Genomic DNA, 21,188 nt, shown 5'->3' with positions numbered 1-21,188 from the left:
GTTCCCTTCTTCCACAATTATATATAAATTCAATAACCAGAGTGAAGCTATACATTTGATTGTTAAAATAAACATCTCATCAAAGTGGATCAAAAATATTTTTAAGTCAACGTTCATATTGTTGAAAATTATAGACATTTACAGTAATTGTTAATATATTTATTACATTTCAAATGACCATCACAGAAGTTTGTATCCAGTTGAGTGAGATAAGCTTTAAGAATGAACAACAATATGTATAAAGCTCCTGTAAGAAGTTTTTTTAGTAAGTTTTTTTTTATTTTTTTAACTTGAACTGAGTAATTGAGGAGTCATGTTTTGTCAAGCTCATACTCTTTTGAGAATTGATGTGTGCTCATATTGGCTGGCAATATTTCTCTTATGGTTAACAAAAATCTATAAAGGTCAGCTTTCATGTCAGATTTGTTTCATTGAAGGAGAGGGTGGCTCAGGATGGGTTGGATCGTAGTTGTGTTACTAATTCTGTCGGCAGGAACAAAGTCGGAGAATCAAACATGCAAAGTGATTGGGAAGACAGGGTTTATGGAATTTTCTAAAGAAGGGGATCTTTATATTGGAGGAGTTTTCTCTATGACTAGTACGCGCAAACTTATAGACAATGGCTACCAAAAGATTCCAGAGTCATTCTGCACAAAGTAAGTTGTACTGTAAGAATGAAATCCGTTTGCAATGTTTTGACCACATGTAATGTATTCTTATCTGATGTGTTTGCAAATTTTTTGTCTATGATGCCTGGTTTATTGGTAATGAATAAACATTGTGTTTCTAGGTTAAATGACAGGGAGCTGAAGTTTGCCCGCATAGTGATGTTTACTGTTGAGGAGATCAACAGAGATACTGAGCTCCTTCCTGGAGTAAGTCTGGGCTATAGACTTTTCAATGGCTGTGGGACTGAAAACTTGATACGAGCAGCCATAGAAGCTGTAACACGAGAGGATTCAAATGGCTGCAGTGCTCAGATACAGGCTCTCTTAGGTCATTCATCTTCTGGAGTAAGTGAAGGCATTAACAGCATACTGAGCCCAATGTCCATTCCACAGGTGATCAGAAATACTGAACATATTTGTTCTTGTTTAAAAAAATGGATCTTAATTTTGTGAACTGAGCTTTTATATTGTTTTGTTCTGTTTTTTGAAAGGTGAGCCATCTTTCAACCTGCGCTTGTTTGAGTGACAAAAGGTCATTCCCAACGTTCTTCAGAACTGTGCCAAGTGACCGTTTCCAAATAATTGCATTGGTGCAGCTTATGAAACACTTTGATTGGCGCTGGGTGGGGGTAATTTACTCTGTAGGTTTGTATGCTGAGACAGGGGCAGCTGAATTCACCAAGGAAGCAAAGAAAGAGGGCATATGTGTGGAATACATAAAGCGCTTCTCTAAGACCTCTACCACATATATGTCTGCTATTGTGGAATCACTAAGAAAATCCTCATCAAAAGTGGTCCTGTTGTTTATGTCCTTTTTTTACACAAAATTGTTCCTGTCAAAGATAGAAAACTATAACATTTCTGGAAAGCAGTGGGTTGGTAGTGAGTCTTGGATCATGCAAGAACACATGGCCTCTGTGGAGAGGAAAAACATTTTACAAGGGGCAATGGGTTTTGCCCTCCCTGAAACACCCATACCAGGTCTTGCTGAATTCTTACTAAGTTTGAAACCTTCTGATGAGCCTCAGAGTGATATATTGAAAGCTTTCTGGGAGAAATTTTTTGACTGCAGCTTTTCTCCATCTAATGCCTCTACTTCATGTACTGGCACAGAGGATCTCAGGGCTGTCCCCAGTGACTACACAGATGTGACAAAATTCAGATCTGAGAATAACATGTACAAAGCTGTGTACTTGGTGGCATATGCACTCCATGCCCTACTACAATGCAGAAATGGCTCAAATCCTTTTACAGGAAAGCCCTGTGTAAACAAAAACAATGTTCAGCCAAAGCTAGTAAGTACTAAATGTGTTGTGTGCATATTTTTTGCCTTTTGCTTACCTGTATGTTTCCTAAAATGTGGCAATTTGTCTCTCTATAGTTGTTGGAACACATAACATATGTGAACTTTACGACACCCAATGGAGCCAAGGTTTTCTTTGATGAAAATGGAGACTCAGTTGTCCAGTATGACTTGGTTAACTGGCAGATGAAAGATGATGGATCTGTTAATATTGTACATATTGGTCAATATGATACCTCTTTTCCAGAAGGGGAAAAATTCAAACTCAAAGACAGCAACATGATAGTCTGGGGAGGAGACACTAATAAGGTAAATTGAAATAAATGTTGCTTGTGTAACCCAGGCTCTCTAATTTTAGAGGTATCCAGGTAGGCACCATTTAATTTGAATGAATTATAAAATACTGACCCCTGCAGGGATACTAATGTGGGTCCTATAGGTGGTCATCACAGGTGATGTGTTTTTGTGAGAATCCCTGAAGACAACAGGGGGACATTCCTTAAACAGGATAAAGAAGTACTGTAGTCTTTAAATTTTACAAAATGCCATTTAATATAAATACTATTTATTTTCCTGTTAGCAGCTTACCTGCAATACTTGTTTCATAGGAATGTCTTTATTGCAATGATGCAAGATGAATACAAAACTTGTTAATTGAACATTGTGAATATACTGTGTTTTTCTGAATCAGGTTATAAGGTCAGTCTGCAGAGAACCTTGCCCATCAGGGACTCGTAAGGCCATTAACAAGTTTAAGCCGGTGTGCTGCTTTGACTGCTTTGAGTGCCCTGAAGGAACAATAAGTAACCAAACAAGTCAGTCAGGCTGTCCTAATCAATTAAAGATATATGAAAGACTTATAACAGAACTTTGTGATTGTGTTTTGTTGATTTGAAGTTAATGTATTTCTGCTTGATTTCACCTATTCTACAGATTCTCCAGAGTGTTCAATTTGTCCTCCTGAGTTTTGGCCAAATGAAGAGAAAGATCAATGTCTTCCAAAACCCACTGAATACCTGTCTTACAAAGAGATCATGGGCTCCCTTTTGACAGGATTAGGCTGTGTTGGTGTATTTTTGTCTCTTCTGACATCAATAATTTTTTTGACTCATAAAGAGACTCCTATTGTAAAAGCAAACAACTCTGAGCTGAGCTTCCTGCTGCTCTTCTCTTTGACTTTATGCTTCCTGTGTTCTCTGACATTTATAGGCCGGCCCTCTGAGTGGTCCTGTATGCTGCGACACACAGCTTTTGGGATCACCTTTGTTCTCTGTATTTCCTGTGTTCTGGGTAAAACTGTAGTAGTTCTAATGGCCTTCAGGGCAACGCTTCCAGGGAGCAAAGTCATGAAATGGTTTGGTCCTACACAGCAAAGGCTCAGTGTTCTAACTTTCACCCTCATTCAGGTTTTGATTTGTATACTCTGGTTAACGATCAACCCTCCATTCCCAAGGAAGAATGTGAAGTACTACAAAGAAAAGATAATCTTAGAGTGTGCTTTGGGTTCAGCAATTGGATTTTGGGCTGTGTTAAGTTACATTGGACTTCTTGCTCTTTTGTGTTTCGTACTTGCCTTTCTTGCCAGGAAGCTTCCAGACAGCTTTAATGAGGCCAAACTGATCACGTTCAGCATGTTGATTTTTTGTGCAGTCTGGATCACCTTTATCCCAGCGTATGTCAGCTCTCCTGGGAAATTCACTGTAGCTGTTGAGATATTTGCCATTCTGGCTTCCAGTTTTGGTTTGCTGATATGCATTTTTGTACCAAAATGCTATATAATAATCTTTAGGCCAGAACGAAACTCAAAAAAACATCTCATGGCAAAAATACCAACAAGAAGTCTTTAATTTATGATCCGGCATTCTGTAAAACAACTAGCCTTAGTTTGAAACCAATTAGCATACCATGACAACCCTAAACCTCCATGACAAAAACGCAAGACATTCTTATTCACTCTTTTGTCTAAAGTTAGGTTTTGAAGAAAGCTAAAAAAAAAACAGTAAATCAAGCTTTTGTCCATTGTTATATAGAACCATTGTATTCATGTTTTTCTCACAGTTGGATTCTGTAAAGTAATAAAAACTGTCAACCAAAACCTTTCAACATAATTTGTTTATTGGGAAACTTCCATTTTCTATAGGTTATACAAGAAACCATTTAAACCAGTTAGAAAACACAAAGCATTTCATTCACTATCAAAAGCAGCTTAACTGTAACGATGTCCATTGAAAAAGCAGGTTCATAAAAATAAAAATGATCATAACTAAAATATGTGGGCCCAAAATGTTGATAAGTTGCTTGTATGAGAAAGTCAAACATATGTTCACACTGTTAGGTTTGATTTGATTCTTTGCTTCACAAGGCTACTCTCCCCATCCTTTCATTAGCATGAAAACAAGTGTTGCCCAGCAGATGTCAGTGTTTGAACTATTTATAGGAGATGTCTTTTTCAATGCATCTGCAATACCTATTTTTGCCATTACTTGTGCCCACACATAGAGATGTTGAAAACAATGCCTCACTTTGGCTTGTATGAAAATTGAAATCTAGATTGCTTGGGTAATAGATCATGAGAAGCAAATTGGATTTTTAATGTTGACCAATTAGACACTCTGTTCTAATCCGTTGCAATAAAGTATAAAATATCTACGCTGGCATTAAAATGCTAAGATGACAATAACATTGAACCAATCTTTCCAATGGGGGACACAAACTGTATCTGCTCCAAAAAAAAGACCTTTACACTCGTATCAGTGTGTTACCTTAATTAATTATTGTCACACTTCCCATTCTTAGAAGAAGACGATTGACTGTATGAATCCCTCATGGACAAATTCAGTTTTACACTATGTTGAACATGTTACACACAAACAGACTAATACACATGGGTGTTCCATTGCTGTGCTTAAGGGCACCTTGACAGTGCTCAGAAACTTAACTGGCAATCTTTCCAATCCCTACAGACAACTCCCCACAGACTGAGCTACTGCAGCCTCTTCCTGGCTTTTTTTTTTTACAACAGATAAAATTGATTTTATACAATTGCAGTTATGTTTTCAATACTAAATTATGAAACAAAACAAAACAAACACACAATGAAACTAGATTTACCTATTATCAGCAAAACCCATTCAAGCACAAATAAGCAAATACATGACGGGTGGACAGACAGATAGATAGATAGCAAAGTATAGAAACAAGAAACCAAACCATGATATTTTTTTACTATTCAAGATGAAACATGTATACAATTACAGAAAGAAGAAAATCTTCCTGATAAATCAAATGGACATTGAGTGGTGTACTGTGTATCCTATCTGAGGAAATATCCTTTCCCTGTTGTTAAAATCTTGTCATTCTACAATTGTTTTGTCCTGAGGGAAATAAACCAACTTCTGTGAGCTACACATCTGCCGGCATAGAAGTTTCAAAGTTGTTTAAAGAGCTGTGCTCTCATGTCTTTCAAAACATGCCAAGCACACGCATGAGCTGCAGAGAGCCATGATTTTTACACTATTTGTCCTGTACTTCAACATAGTTTCTGGCTGTGAATTGATAGGAAGATTTAACATGCCAAGTTTGTTAAAGCAGGGGGACATAATGATCGGTGGAATCTTCCCGATTTTCAATAAAGAGATAAGCAGTACCTTAATGTTCAAGAGCAAGCCAGCTGGAGTTCAATGCATGGGGTGAGTTTTTATACATCTGGCTTTTATACATTTCATACATTACTCTCTGCTAACAACTTTCAATTAAATGTGTTATGTGTGTAAAACTTAACCACCTCTTTTAATTAAAAATGCTTTTTTTTAGATTTGACCTGCGTCCTTTTCGGTGGACCCAAGTGATGATATTTGCAATTGAAGAAATCAACAATGATCCTGCTCTCCTGCCAAATATATCTCTTGGTTATAGAATCCTTGACTCTTGTGCATCGCCTACAAATACTTTGCGTGCTGCACTGACACTGACAAGCAGATTGGAGGAGACTTCACCTTGTCCTCCAGCTATATCTGCCTTAATAGCAGAGTCAGGATCGACTCAATCTTTAGCTGTTGCTGGAGCTCTTGGACCATTTCAAGTGCCGATAGTAAGAGAGTAAAATGCAATATTAAATTATGCTAATGTATTTTTTTGTATCTGTTACTTTTGTAGTGATTTTTTGTTTGGTGTTTCTTCAGACCACTTTTTGCTGTTCTTTTGACAGGTAAGTTACTTCTCGACATGTGCCTGCCTGAGTGATAAAACCAAATATCCCACGTTTTTTCGGACAATCCCCAGCGACTACTTTCAAGCAAAAGCTTTGGCAACACTAGTCAAACGTTTTGGCTGGCAGTGGATCGGGGCAATACAGTCAGACAATGAGTATGGCAGGAATGGGATCCAAGCTTTTACTGATGAGGTTAAAAAGCAAGGGGTTTGTATTGCATTCGTCGGGACAATTTTACGTACATACAGCATGGATAAAATTCTGGATGTTGTGGAAATGATCAAGCAGTCATCTGTCAAGGTCATCCTTGCGTTTGTCCCAGAGGGTGACTTTTTTCCTTTGATGAAAGAGGTCGTGAAACAGAACATTACAGGAATTCAGTGGATTGCTAGTGAGGCCTGGATTACAGCAGCTCGACCTTCAACACCAGAAATGTACCAAGCTTTTGGCGGAGCCCTGGGGTTTGTTGTGAAAAAAATGGCTATTCCAAAACTAAAACCATTTCTTACACACATTAGCCCCTATACTGACCTTAATGCAGCATTTGTAAAAGACTTCTGGGAGATTATGTTGGGCTGTAGACCTGTCTCACTCACGGAGCGCACTAAGGCAACGCATGAAGTATGCACAGGGAATGAGACATTAATCAAATCCCAGGATGTGTTCTTCAATGTCACACAACTCAGAGTGTCTTATAATGTGTATAAAGCAGTCTATGCCATTGCTCATGCCCTACATCAGCTGGTATTCTGCCAACCAGTTGGAGGAAAAACAATGGGCCCATGTTTGAATTTATCAGAGATTAAACCCAAAGAGGTGAGAAATACTGTCATTAAAATCCACCACGTCTCCAATTGTCTAAAAATAAACGGTCAGCATATTTTTACACAAAAATAATTGTATACATATAAACTAAATGGTCTGCTTTCTCTTCAGGTCACTGCTCACTTACGACGAGTGAATTTTCAGAATCAATTTGGAGATGATGTCTTTTTTGATAACAATGGGGACCCCCCTGCTTCTTATGATATTATTAACTGGCAGCTTAGAGATGAGAAGGTGCAACACGTCACAGTGGGTCAATTTGCTTCTGCTGCAAACGGTAATTATAAACTGAGCATCGAGGACAAAGACATTGTGTGGAAGACAGGTAAAATGGTAATTACTATATTTTTCATAAAACTCGTTAATTGTGTTTTACAGAGTTTGAGAATTTGATTAGATGAATATTTCTCCATGATAATTGCACAGTTTCTACCTTTTTCTCCCAGGTTCCAATATCTGTGTGCTCTAAAGTTTGTTCAGTAGGAACCAGAAAAGCCCAAATAAAAGGAAAACCAACCTGCTGTTTTGACTGTATACCCTGCGCTGATGGAACCATAGCCAATGAAACAGGTTTCAAAATCCTTTAAATGACATACTACGAAGGTTAATGATGATGTGTTTGTGTATGTGTCGATCTGCTTGGTTGAACTATTTGTCAGTATAATAGCTGCGTACGGCCTTTAAGGGAAAACATAGAACTTTGGGAACTAGGGTTGGGGTTTCTTGGTCAAATAACCTCAGTGCTTTGGTTAAGTACAGTGGTTCTCAACTTGTCTAGGAAAAAAACCCAAAACGTTTAAAAAGCACTTCACAGAAATTATTTTCCAAGCACACATTCACTACCCATTAAGAACACCTCCATGACCCACTTTCTGGTCCTGACCCACCAGTTGAGAATGAATGGTTTAATGCTTTTAGAAGAGAAACTACACCTCAAAACAGTGAAGAGCTTAATGTAAAATGTAAGGTTTTTTTCTTTGATTGAGTAGTGTTATTGAATTATATAGACGACTGTCAAACATAATCAGACTGCACGTTGAGTCTCTGGCTTTGAAATACAGTTTTTTTTTTTAATTGAACATATCTTTTACTTTTTTTTTTTAAACGTCCATACTGATTCTCTCTGCTTATGTCAACAGGTGCAGCCGACTGCACAGCCTGTCCTGAGAAATACTGGTCCAATGAGAGGAAAGACGAGTGTATTCCTAAAACCATTGAGTTCCTGGCATATAATGAGCCAATGGGAATAGCTCTAACACTTGTATCACTTCTAGGGGCTACCCTGTCTCTGGCAACAATGATGGTCTTCATCCACTACAGAGAAACTCCTGTCATAAAGGCCAGCAACTCTGAGCTCAGCTGTTTCCTCCTTTTTTCTCTTTATTTGTGTTTTCTCTGTCCCCTAACTTTTATCGGCAGACCCACAGTCTGGACATGCATGCTGCGACATACAACTTTTGGTGTGACATTTGCACTTTGTATATCCTGTGTCTTGGGAAAAACTATTGTTGTCGTCACAGCTTTCAAGGCCACATTCCCTGGAAAGAAAGTAGCAGAAAAGTTTGGTCCTGCACAGCAAAGGATAATAGTATGCTCCTGCACTTTGATACAGATAGTGATATGTGCGTTGTGGTTGAAATTAACGCCACCTTTCCCAGACATGGTTTTAAGATACAGCAATAAGAAGATTGTGTTAGAGTGTAACACAGGCTCTGAGGCTGCTTTCTATGCAGTGCTGGGGTACATAGGGATTCTGGCAGTAATATGTCTGGTTCTGGCTTTTCTAGCAAGAAAGCTGCCAGATAACTTTAATGAAGCTAAATTCATCACCTTCAGCATGCTGATATTCTGTGCAGTCTGGGTGACTTTTATCCCAGCATATGTCAGCTCTCCTGGAAAGTTCACTGTGGCTGTGGAAATATTTGCAATATTGTCCTCAGCCTTTGGCTTATTAATAAGCATTTTTGCACCTAAATGTTACATAATATTTATTCAGCCAGAGAAAAATACCAAGAAACATGTCATGGGAAAACTGTAAATAAACATCATAAAGAAAATCCGTCTGTGATGTTTAACTTTATATATGAGAGGTAGAATAATATTATAAAAGGGAAAAACTTAGGAAGGTTTTTTTTTTTTTTTGAAAAAAATATGCTAAAAACGTTTTCTACATCTGGTCACATCAACGATACACAATAAGTATCTTAAATAGGGTACTGTGGATGGAAATGATTGCATTACTGAATGCAGAGTCCATAAGTTATGAACAAAAGATAGGTACTGTACTTATTGTATATTGTGATTGTAATATGAGTTGGAAAATAAATCTAAAGTCATTTCAAAAGTTATTCACTGTTTTGTGTTGCTATTTATGGAATGTTATCATAAACTTAAGTTTTGAAATAAAATCATCAAGTGCTCCACATGGTTAGGAACCTTTTGACTTGAAAGTACATTGTAGAAGAAGTCTTTTTAGTGCAGTTCAGCTTTTTCAGTTTTTGTATTTTGTCTTCATGTCATAGAGACTGAACTAGAGTTAAAAAAAAAAAAAAAAACCTGCATACAGTTGATGGTCTCTCACTTTGCTATGTTTCAACTTTTCTCTAATCATTGAGGATCTAGGCTTGTAAAAGTATTTAAAAATAAAATCCTCTTGAATACATTCTTAAACATTCTACTCATTTTCCAAGTTCAAACTTTGGAAACACAAGAATGATCCACATCTTTTACACACAATGATTTTATTGAACCATAAAACAGGAATTCAGGACAAACCAAATAAAATAAGTTGAACCAGACTTCCAACAATGTAAATGTTTATCAACATATAATCTTATTTGCTCAACTTAATCAACTTCTACCTGTACAAACACAAAATCTTAAATGTGTTTTAATAGTACATTTTATATAAATTATACATTTTACCATTCCAAAAATGTTTGCTGCTACATTTGTTTGATCTATGTGAACTGAACTATCTGTGTTGGTATGTTGAAGAATAGGCACAATGCTGTACATCAGTAATTGTAACAAAAAATCAAATTAAACATGTATGGTTTAATAATCTAACGAACACATTTAGAAAATGTTAAATTATCAAAACACAAACTGACATAAAACAGTTAGCATTTTAGCATTTTTATTATATTTTATTACCGTAAATTCCGGACTATAAGCCGCTACTTTTTTCTCACACTTCGAGCACTGCGGCTTCTACTCCGGTGCGGCTAATGCATGGATTTTTTATGGGGGACAATGAGCTTCTGCCGCAAAAACATTTGACTTCGTCACGTCGGATCTTAATATCAGTCATTTTGCGCTTCATGCACGCACCCTCATGATGGAAAACACACGGAGAAATACATATGATGCAGCTTTCAAGTTAAAGGCGATCGACCTGGCTGTCAAAGAAGCTAACAGAGCTGCTGCACGTTAAGATGACACTGACAGCGACAACAGAGACTGAGGAAGTGAGTAATGAAGTAATTCTGAGGCAGTGAATGGATGGACTTTTTCTTGTGAAATATATTACGGTCATCTTTTTCATCAGCCGTGTTACAGACACCGTCGGCTAGGCTTTGTATTGTAACGGTTCATGTTGTAAAGTCAGTAGTTGATAATGTGTTCATAATTCCGATTATGTGGAGAGTCAGTGAATGCACCAGCGAGAACGTGTTGAGTGGCTGTATGAGAGAACGCTGGGTGAGAGAGTTGGATTGTTACGGCAAGTTATGGTTTTGCTCTCTGCTGTAAACGGCGTGGTCACGGCCGACAGTGATCGGGTTATTAAGTTATTATTTGAACGCTCTCGTCGTCCTTTAACGTCCGTACGGACGCTACAGTATTTGCGGATGTTACCGGTAGCCTACGTCTGTGTAAATAGCTCTTGTTATAGCGTGGACACCTGCGGCTTATAATCAAGTGCGGCGTATATATGTACAAATACATTTATTTACTTATTTTTAGCCGGTGCGGCTTATATCCAGGTGCGCTCAATAGTACGGAATTTACGGTATATATTTTATTAAGCATGATTCTACGTAAGACATATTTCATTTACAAGCTTTGTTACAAATATTGATTTTTTTATCCATTAATATAATTTTAATGAAATTGCAATTTTCATCTTTGCAACATGTTTTTCTTGCTGTTTTTGTCTGGTTTCAGAATAATAACATAGCACTTTGGAGCAAAAATACAACAGAGAAGAGCGAAGGCTGAGGCTAAAATTGCAAAAATATGGACAGACACTGTGTATTTCCCTGCTGTGCTCACATATACTGGGATAAAAGTAATCCACACAGCGAAGAATATCAACATGCTGAAGGTGATGAATTTAGCCTCGTTGAAATTATCTGGCAGTTTCCGAGCCAAAAATGCTGTTAGAAAACACATGCAGGCCAGGAAGCCAATATATCCAAGAACACACCAGAAGCCAACCTCTGAACCAGCAACACACTCAATAATGACGATAGAGCTGTGGTAATTTGTGTTGTTGTTAGCATAAGGTGGATTAGTGAGCATCCAGATAAAACAGATTATTACCTAAATGAAGAGAAAAAACAGGATGTATTTTTTATTAGTGTCACAGTTAAAAAAAAAAAAAAAAGAAGGGAAGTAGTGAAGTGTTTCTACCTGGATAATTGTGCCTAAAAGCACACTAGCTCTCTGCTGGTTGGGTCCAAACCACTTCATGACATTACTTCCTGGCAGTGTAGACCTAAAAGCCATGAGGACTACCACTGTCTTGGCAAGTAGGCATGAAATACAGAGGGCAAAACTGATCCCAAATGCTGGGTATCTAATTCGGCAGAGCCAGTCCGAGGGCTTGCCAATAAACAGCAGGCTGACAAGAAAACAGACAGCAAGAAATACCAGGAGAAGGAAGCTCAACTCCATGTTGTTGGCCCGAACCAGTGGTGTGTCTTTGTATGTTAAGAATATGGCGAGTATTGAAAGAGAGATACAGGCTCCAAGAACTGATATGACACACAACACAATACCCATCAACTCATGGTAAGACAGGAACTCAATAGTCTTTGGGAGGCAGAGATCTCTGGCTCTATTGGGCCATGAGTCATTTGAGCAGTGTGAGCACTCTAAAGAATCTGTAGATGGAGATAGAAGAAAACAGTTTAAAAAAGTGCCATTTAATCACAAGCAGGTACATTTTGGATGACACAAGAAAGACAGAACTCAACACACCAGTCTTGTTACTAATTTTGCCCTCAGCACAAGGGACACAGTCGAAACAGCAGATGGGTTCCCCCTTCCTCCTGGCGATACGGAAACCTGGAGGACAGCTGTCACTGCATACAGACCGGGAAGCCTGAGAGGCAAAGTTCAGCCACTCAAAAAGTCACTGTTATCAATCAAAATTTAAGTGAAGGCCTTTTGCATCTGCTTTGTAAAAACACAGTACTAATCCACCTTTTTTTTCAGAATAACAGATTAAGGTATGCAAACCAGTTTCAGCATGATCTACATATGAATTACATTGAACAATAAATACAGTTCTTTAATCTATTGTAAAATAGAGATTGCAATGTAAAATTAGAGATGTTACATGTTAATTCTCCCCTTTATTCTATTCTGGTTCTATTCTGGTTAAAGAACTTGTCATTCCTGTAAGAGTAGTTTTTCCTGATCTGTTGCCAAAAGGGTGTGAGAAAGCTGTTCTGGTAACACTTTATATATATATAATCAAATTGCACACCATTAAAATCAAGTTCACTGATGTATTGATCAAAAGTACATACAGCAGTCTAAGAGATGAACATGGCCTCAAACCCATTTGCAGAGAACACACCTGCTTTCCAACAGGCCACCGAATCATGGATTTATTTATGACCAGGCTGCGTCCAGCAGGCAAGGAGTCGTCATAGAAACCTACTTTTACCAATTGAAGTGAGCCATCAGGTCTCATTTGCCAGTTCAAAAGATCATAATAAGCAATAGGGTCACCATTTTGGTCAAAGTTTATTTTCTCTCCTAGTGTAGAAAAGTTAGCCTGTTTCATGTAGTGGATGAGCTAAAGAGGGGCAGAAAAGATGTTATCTAAACACAAACCTATCATGCATTATTTACATTTACTGAAAAAAAATGTTTAACCTACAGTATAGTCTCACCTGCCACGGTTCAAAATTCTTCGGTTCTGCGCAGGCGCCATTGAGAAAAGGCCCATTTCCTATGATGCAGTCACTCATATCATGCAAAGCATGGGCCACCAGATACACCGCCTTGTAAACATTAAAGGACACTCTCAGCTGTGTCACATCAGAATAAGGGGAGTAAACTTCACTTAAATCCTCTGTCCCTTTACATGGCAATCTGTCGAGGTAGTTATCACCCCCATGAGAGTGGCTGTTCACTGACCCGTTCAGCCGACAGTTAAACAACTCTTCCCAAAACTCTGCTAAAAAGACTGATTTCTGAATATATGGTGTTCTGAGACTAGTGAGGTGCTGTTTCAGCCCTGGAATCACATCAGCTCTTCGGATTGCAAATCCCAGTGTTCCCATCAGGAGATCTCCAAACTTTTCCCATAGTGATGAGGCAGTGGCCCAAGCCTCACTGGCAATCCACTGCAGACCAGTTATATTCCGGCGCTTGACCGCTGCCAGAATACCCTGCAGCTCTGACTCACCAGAAAAGTTAATGATGACTTTTGAGGATGCCATCTAAAGAGAGAAAATGTGGGTTAAGTTAATATTTAATGATGTTTAAGCTATTTTAAAAGCTTATATAAAGTGATGGTGTGTTGAGCTCTCTAATATTTCATGAAATATGATTCATAATAAAGCACCTGGAAAGACAATAGCGTTTAAATGCAGTACTTCTGAATAAGCACACGTATGGCCACATTATCGGGGGGATGAAACAGGTATTGCAAATTAGCAAGAGTTGTGCATCTAGACGTATGCATTGTTAAATATAACTGCATCAATGTTACTCTATGTCCATGTCAAATAAACAAATAAATAACAATGTAAATAAATATTTGTTGACAAATAAAACAATAATAAAATCCAGTGTATCAGTCTGAAAAGTTTCAGATTTGTTGTAAAAAATGTGTCAATATTGTTTGATACTCTTGTTATGGTATCAGCATATAGTTTACTGTATTTCATTGCCAAGCATTCTAATACTGACCAACCATAGATTAGAACTAACTGCAACGCCACAAACTATTGCCTCAATTAATCAAACAGAGTAATATACATGGACTCATTTACCTGAATCACATCCAGAAGCTCATCTAAAGCCTGCAGATTGAGGGTTACAGGGTAAAAGTGAGTGTAGGCAGCGCACACACCGTACTGCACTGATTCCTGCAGAAAGAGCTCAATGGCAAAGCGAGCGTATTCTGACTCCACACCGATGACTCCCACCCACGTCCAGCCAAAATAACTCACCAGCCGGGCGAGGGCTCTGATCTGGAAGGCATCACTAGGCATTGTGCGCATAAATGTGGGGAACTCCCTTTGGTTACTTAGGCAGCTGCAGGATGCAAAATAGCTCACCTGGTATTTAAACAAACAATAGTTAACCGCCTGTTTCCTTTAAAAAACAAGCACTTTAAATTTGATAACCAACATGAGAAACATGTTTTATTGAATGCAAAGCAAAGATAGTACTTTCATTTTAAAATAATGAGAACAATCATACTTTGTTAGAAAACATTTAAGCAATTATCTGAAAAAAATCAAAGACTTTTAAATGGGGCTTTTCTTTTTTTTGCAAGGCATGTTGAAAAAGGATTTTCCCTGGGCAACAATGACTCACAACTCAACAATATATAGGAACTGTAAAAGACTAATCAAACAAGGCAGAAGCAAATATCCCTGGTATTATCTCAACAACAGTGCTCAAAGTGGAGAAAGTCTCACCAGTGGAATATGGAAAGAACCCAGGCTTCTTAACAGTGCCATCGACACTCCAGAGGCAGCATCACCTATGATTACTGAGGACACAGTCCTTTGTACACCAGAACAGCCTAAATTAAAACCAGGGATTTTTTCTGGATTTTTGTTTCCTTTTACATTCTCAACTGTTGAACCTCTCTCTGGCTGGCCATTCACCAGCAGCAAGGATGCTCTTAGAGACACAGGTATGTCATCACAGCTGTCACGGATGTGGAAACCCAACTTGAGCTGTGGGAGAAGGTCACTGCGCTCATTTATTTCTGTGATTGCAAATGTCATGGTCTGCATCCAGCGCAAGGCACGAGAGCTGAAACTGTGTAAAATTGAAAAGCAGTTAATCTGAAAACATACATATTTAGGTATACTAAAACAACAAACAAACAGAAAAAAGTTTACATTACAATACACGGACATGCCATACCGTCCATTGCACACAAGCCTAGTGCTGTCAAATAAATCCAAAATGTAACCTACTATTTGTACATAGACGGTGTTGGTTTTGTTTTGTAAGTCGGAACAGAGGACACAGAGCTGTAGTGTAAGGGGAACAACCCCCCTATAACTACATCCCCATCTTCATATAGACTGTTTTTCTCTTCTTTCCCCAAGAAAACACAGTCATCCAGAGCAGCAGCTGAAACAGAGGTTCCCTTAAAAAGAAAAAGTAAAAAAAGGATAGAGAGCTGCATTGCTGGTTCAAGTTAAGTCATGTCATTCAGTCATGCAGAATATTTCAAAGGCACAGTATCTGACCTTTCATGTGATATAAATGATAGGTTACAGCTGGTTTATATACTGCTATGCATTCCAAAGGGAACGCCCAGCAATATTTGTAACATCATAATAAGTAACACTGTACGGGGCTTAGATATAAGTAAATAAAGCTTTCTATAAAGACACACATTAAAATAGGAGAACTGTTTCAATAAGACAGGTCTCAGGTGATGAAAATCAAATTATTTACTCAAATTTCAGTCAGTCGGAGGCTTTACTCAAGCATCAATGTGGATTATTGTGTTCAAGAGCCATGAGCATGGGATTATTATAATTTGGGGGCCTTTGGTAATTTGGGAATTACATTAGTGTTTAATGCAGCTGTCGCACTGTATTAGCAAAGTCTGTAATTTACTGACATTTTTGATCTATTCATTACTGATAAACCTTTTTTTTCCCCCTTTTATCTTATTTCCTTCTGCTATCCCTGCTATCCCTCTTACTATACTGGATTCAAACCCTCATAATAAGAGAATATTTAAATTCATGGATACATGTTTTCACATGTTTTAAATAACTAGAAATTAATCTAAACAATGTATTACTTGTCAATAAAGATTACATTTTGTGGGTTTTTGTAAAGTTATGTTTTTGGTCCATTTTTGCCTTAAATAAGAAACCACAGCTAAAGAAAGAGAAAATGTTTGGAGAAGAGAGGATGGGGGATGACATGCAGCAAAGAGGCCAAAGTCTTTCAAAAGGTTGTTCCTAGACTTCAGTGTTAGGATGTCCGAGCTCTAACAACTCTATTAACTGTTTGTTCCACACTGGTTTACCCAAATCCGTACAGTGTCTGACCATTTTTTATTTTATATGCAAAATCATATTAATTATTTAATCTGATTAATAGCAATTCACTATTGAAATTTTAAAAATAAACACTATCAATAACCTTTCATCATGTGACAGCCCTTTCTGTCTGTCTGTCTGTCTGTCTGTCTGTCTGTCTGTCTGTCTGTCTATCTATCGTTGTCAGGTTTCCTAAGGCCCCAATATTGAACATGTCAAAATCAGCCACTTCTTGGATGTTTCAACCATAAACAATGAGGTAAGAGTTCACATTTCACCGATTTCTAATTGTTATTAGAGGGGTTAGTTTCAGTCAGCCATTTTTAATCAAGATACAGAAGCATGTTTTATGTGACATTTTATTTAATATTTTCACATAGTTACAAAATAAAAACGCTTGTTTGTTAGCTGCTTCAAATAACCAGATACAGCATTAATGTTCAGTTCATCTTAGATATCTTCCTATAATGCCTTTCTTGATGTTTTTTTCAGGCATCAGTAAAATGATGTAACATTTAGGCACAAATATACATAACAACAGTCCAAAACTGGAGGCTAATATAGCAAATACTTCAACAGCTACAGTGAACTTCCCAGGAGAGCTGACATATGCTGGGATGAAAGAGATCCACACAGCCCAGAAGATAAGCATGCTGAACGTGATGAGTTTTGCTTCATTGAAGGTATCTGGCAGTTTTCGTCCGAGGTATGCCAAGAGGAGGCAGAGGAAGGCCAACAGTCCGATGTAGCCAAGGACGAGATAAAATCCTGGAGGCCATGGTTCCTTACACTCCAACACAATCTGATTGTGTTAAACAATACAAGAGAACAAATTAAGAAAACAAAATGTATAGTTTGCATTACGTTGTGGATTAACACATTTCATGTACTTATGTTTAGTTAAATGTAATCATTTCTGACTTTGTTGTCCTGTAATGATATACAAAAACATTGCAATACAATGTGTTTCTTACTTTGCCAGTAGAAGCTTGATATGTTGGGTTTCTGAATGGGAAGGGAGGTGCACACAAGAGCCAGCCAGCACAGAGACAAACCTGTTTCCAATAGAGAATGATACACTCTTTTTAAAAGGCAAAACAAACTTAAGATAGTCAAAAGTAATTTTTAAAGTTGGTGATAATGGAAATTATCCAGCCCTCCAACCTGAGGAGTTGTGGTGCAAAGGATCAGAGTCCTCTGTTGAGAGGGACCAAACTGTTTCAGAGCCCTGGATCCAGGTAGATTAGCACGGAAGGCCAAAAGAACCACAATGGTCTTAACAAAGAGGCAGGACAGACAGAGGACAAAGCTGATGCCAAATGCTGCCTGGCGCAGCCTACATGTCCATACAGAGGGCTGGCCAATGAACACCAGAGAACACAAGAAGCAAAGCTTGAGTGACACGAGAAGCAAAAAACTTATCTCCGAGTTGTTGGCCTTGACGATTGGTGTGAAACGAAACTTGTGAAAGACAGTCGTGATGATGGTGGTTGAGACAACACCCAGAAGTGTGAGTGCGACCAGGATGATGCCCATGGTGTCATTAAAAGACAGGAAATCTTCGACCCCAGCCACACATTTGACCTTGTTTTTGTCTGACCAGTAGTACTGAGGACATTTAGTGCACACAGTGGAACCTTTAGAGAAAGAAAGTGGACACACCCTATGTTTCCCTTCACACACAATGCTTCTCTCTGTACAATATGTATGTGGTATTGACAGTATGATGTCTAAAAACAGTAAGGAATATGCAAAAAAAAAAAATGATACCAGTTTGGTTGCTGAACTCTCCTTCTGCACATGGCAAACAATCAAAACAGCAGTGAGGCTCCCCTGCACGTCTGGCCTGTCTGCTGCCAGGGCTACATGGAGCACTACACTGAGATATAGGCACCTGAAAAAAAGGTGTACTCATTATGCCAGAAGCAAAAATAACAGGGATTTTGATCATTCATCACAGGCGATGAATCACAGAGATTGAAGAGATATTAATTTATTTATTTGACCCACCTGTGACTGTCCTTTTGTCCATACAATGGTGTTCTGCTCAAGCTGCAACTGTTGTCTCAAAGGAGCTGAACCATCATAGCTCCCCACCTTGACAAATCTAACCACAATGTAACAACTGAACAACAGGGCTATAATACAGAATGTGTCACAGAAGTAATATACTGTATGCCCTGAATGCTTAAAATGTCAAAAAATCATACATAATTTCTTCTCATTCATTTTTCATATACATTAGACATTTTATTATTACTGTGTCTTGAAATTGTATATTCTACCTGATTTCACCTGTGTTGTCTTTCTGCCAATTTATGATGTCATAGAGAGGAACTGGCTCTCCACTGGAGTCAAAATGGATGTTGTCATCAAACTGGTTGGTGAAATTCACTGTCTTCAGATAATGAAGCAACTGTAATATAGGAGGAAGAAGAAAAAAAAACCCATCAGGCTTAACAATGCACAACATAAGAAATAAGAGAAAATTCAAATATCAAGTTGTATAGTTCTTAATCGTACCTGCTTTGAGGTAAAAGTATGTTTCTCACACGTTCCCTTGTTTTCTCCTTCAGAATCACAGTTCATTAATGTGTGCAGCGCATGGGCGATGACATATACAGCTTTATACACGTTATAAGATATTCTGACCTGAGAAACATCAGTGTAACTGCTTTCAGTGTACCTCAGATCCTCTGACCCACTGCATACAGGCTTTTCACCTGCACGTTCATTGTATTTAGATCTGTCATCTTTAAACTCTAGCCTACAGCCAAACAACTCTTCCCAGAACATGTTGATCATTTCCATGCCAGGATTGGGAGAGGGGAGGACATTTAACAGGAATTCCTCCAAGCCAGGGATCCTGACTCCAGGAAAGGAGAATCCGAGTGTGCCTTCTAGGAGAGGGTGGAAGGGTGGAGACGTCAGGAGGGTAGCAGTCACCCAGGCCTCACTCGCTACCCACTGGATCCCTGTCACATTTCTATCCGCCAACTGGAAAAATAAAACAGATAGAAATGAAGTTAGGTTGAGAAATCAAACAGATATCTACTCTTTTTGTATGTACATTAACTGAGTTGCAGAGCACTTACTTCTAAAATCAAATCCACCAACTGTCCCTCTGTTGCAAAAACCACTACTACCTGTGCGGTTGAGCTCTGCAGGTTGTCTGCAAATTCTTGAATCTCAGCAGCTGTGGGGGATTTGGGGATGGTCAAATGAAATGCCAAACACCCACCTTGTTGTTTAAACTGATAAGAAAAAGCCTGGATACCATATTGACTGTAGTCATCCTGGAATATAGAGAAAAGACTTGTAAATTATGCTCATGTGTTTAACCAACTTTGATTGATGGTTAAAAGCTCTGTATCTTACCGGGGTACCTATTGTGCCCACCCAGAGCCAACCGAGGAATGTGACCAGCTGAACAAGACCTCTAACTTGAAAGAGATCATTTGGGACAGTGCGCAAGAATGACGGGTACATGTGTTTGTCAGTGAGGCAGGTACAAGTTGCAAAATAGCTCACCTATGGGGAGACACATGAACTTCATCTGAGATAAGACTCAACACAAAAACTTAAAAACAACAGTGTTGTGAAAGAAAGGCAGCCTATGAAATCTATGATTTTGTGCATCATTATTATTTGTTTTAATTCCCTTCTTACCAATGGGATATTGAAAGGACCAAGAGTTTGAGCCACAGCTCTTGTAGGAGAAGAGGACGCCAGGCCTATCACAACAGGCACAGGGGAATCAGCCAGACACACGGACGTTTCAGATTTTGCATCATACATTCTCTCTGCGGTCTCATTGTCCTTTCTGTCGTTTCTGTTGTTTTCAAGCTTTTTTGTCTTCTCTGTACTTATTTCAATGTCTCTCTTCGTCATTGTGGTTAAAATGATTTTCTGCCTCTTTTTTTCTGTAGTCTTTCCCCCCTCTCTCCGAGCACCAATGTAGCTGAGCATATCTTTGGAGTGTCCAACTAAAGAGAAAAGCGCTTGCAGGCTGGTGTGCACATTGTCGCAACTGTCCAAGATCCTGTAGCCTAGCTTAACACCTGGCAACAGGCTTGAATTATTGTTAATTTCCTCCATGGCAAACACCATAGTCATCATCCAGCGGAATGCCCTGTAGTCAAAGCTGCCAAAAATCAAGTATAGTTATATGAAGTGATCATAATTCATCATAAAATAGAGAGAATCACATCACAGAATATTCTGAAATCAGACCATATCAAGAGATTATGAACAACATTTAAATCTAGTTAAAGGAAGAGTGTATTGGTCAGTCATTTTTTTGCATTTTTAATGTATGACTAAACAAGATATCAAGAATACCCTCACCCGCTGCAAGGTGTAAGCTGAGGTTTTCTTTGGTAGCTGTGTTGTGGCTGTGGGGCCAGAAAATGCAGAGGAAAAAGCGCTCCAATCACAACATCCCCTTCCGACTGCAGGGCTGGACGCTCACTGTAGGTCAGTTTCACACACTGAGATGAGATAGAATCAACATCATTCAAACCTCTCTGTGTTACTGACACAGACCTCTCTTTTCTCACCACACTTCTCTTGAAATATAGTTCTTTCTTGTCATTCACACTATAAGGAATATCAGAGAATACCAGAAAAAGAAGAGTAAATAATGTCAACAAAAACAGTAAGGGAGAAGGCAGTGTCCTCCATACTAACCCCAT

At 38.5% G+C, this 21,188-nt stretch overlaps 4 protein-coding genes across 4 annotated transcripts; 2 read left to right on the top strand and 2 right to left on the bottom strand.

The window, feature by feature from the left end:
* Positions 1-453: 453 nt before the first annotated feature.
* On the top strand, positions 454-3,818 carry LOC306830664 (extracellular calcium-sensing receptor-like; the record flags this gene model as incomplete). Its single annotated transcript, XM_079354256.1, has 6 exons — positions 454-656; positions 791-1,061; positions 1,160-1,963; positions 2,050-2,280; positions 2,663-2,786; positions 2,905-3,818. 6 exons carry the CDS (start codon positions 454-456, stop codon positions 3,816-3,818), a joined length of 2,547 nt encoding a protein of 848 aa, XP_079210382.1.
* Positions 3,819-5,541: 1,723 nt separating this feature from the next.
* LOC306830667 (extracellular calcium-sensing receptor-like) lies at positions 5,542-9,044 on the top strand (the record flags this gene model as incomplete). Its single annotated transcript, XM_079354259.1, has 6 exons — positions 5,542-5,660; positions 5,785-6,061; positions 6,179-6,997; positions 7,118-7,339; positions 7,453-7,576; positions 8,146-9,044. 6 exons carry the CDS (start codon positions 5,542-5,544, stop codon positions 9,042-9,044), a joined length of 2,460 nt encoding a protein of 819 aa, XP_079210385.1.
* A 2,084-nt stretch (positions 9,045-11,128) lies between these two features.
* LOC306829986 (extracellular calcium-sensing receptor-like) lies at positions 11,129-14,463 on the bottom strand (the record flags this gene model as incomplete). The annotated part of the gene is made up of 6 exons (XM_079353203.1): positions 11,129-11,551; positions 11,642-12,114; positions 12,212-12,335; positions 12,816-13,037; positions 13,135-13,686; positions 14,242-14,463. 6 exons carry the CDS (start codon positions 14,461-14,463, stop codon positions 11,129-11,131), a joined length of 2,016 nt encoding a protein of 671 aa, XP_079209329.1.
* A 2,468-nt stretch (positions 14,464-16,931) lies between these two features.
* Positions 16,932-21,188, bottom strand: olfcu1 (olfactory receptor C family, u1; the record flags this gene model as incomplete). Its single annotated transcript, XM_079353202.1, has 11 exons — positions 16,932-17,296; positions 17,469-17,549; positions 17,659-18,131; positions 18,265-18,388; positions 18,505-18,601; positions 18,780-18,910; positions 19,018-19,491; positions 19,590-19,790; positions 20,164-20,638; positions 20,842-20,964; positions 21,184-21,188. 11 exons carry the CDS (start codon positions 21,186-21,188, stop codon positions 16,940-16,942), a joined length of 2,541 nt encoding a protein of 846 aa, XP_079209328.1. The 3' UTR covers positions 16,932-16,939.

Source organism: Symphodus melops, assembly GCF_947650265.1.
Source record: "Symphodus melops genome assembly, chromosome: 10".
Lineage (NCBI taxonomy): Eukaryota > Metazoa > Chordata > Actinopteri > Labriformes > Labridae > Symphodus > Symphodus melops.
Note: the sequence above shows the minus strand (reverse complement) of the source record. Positions and strands in the feature narration are given on the sequence as shown.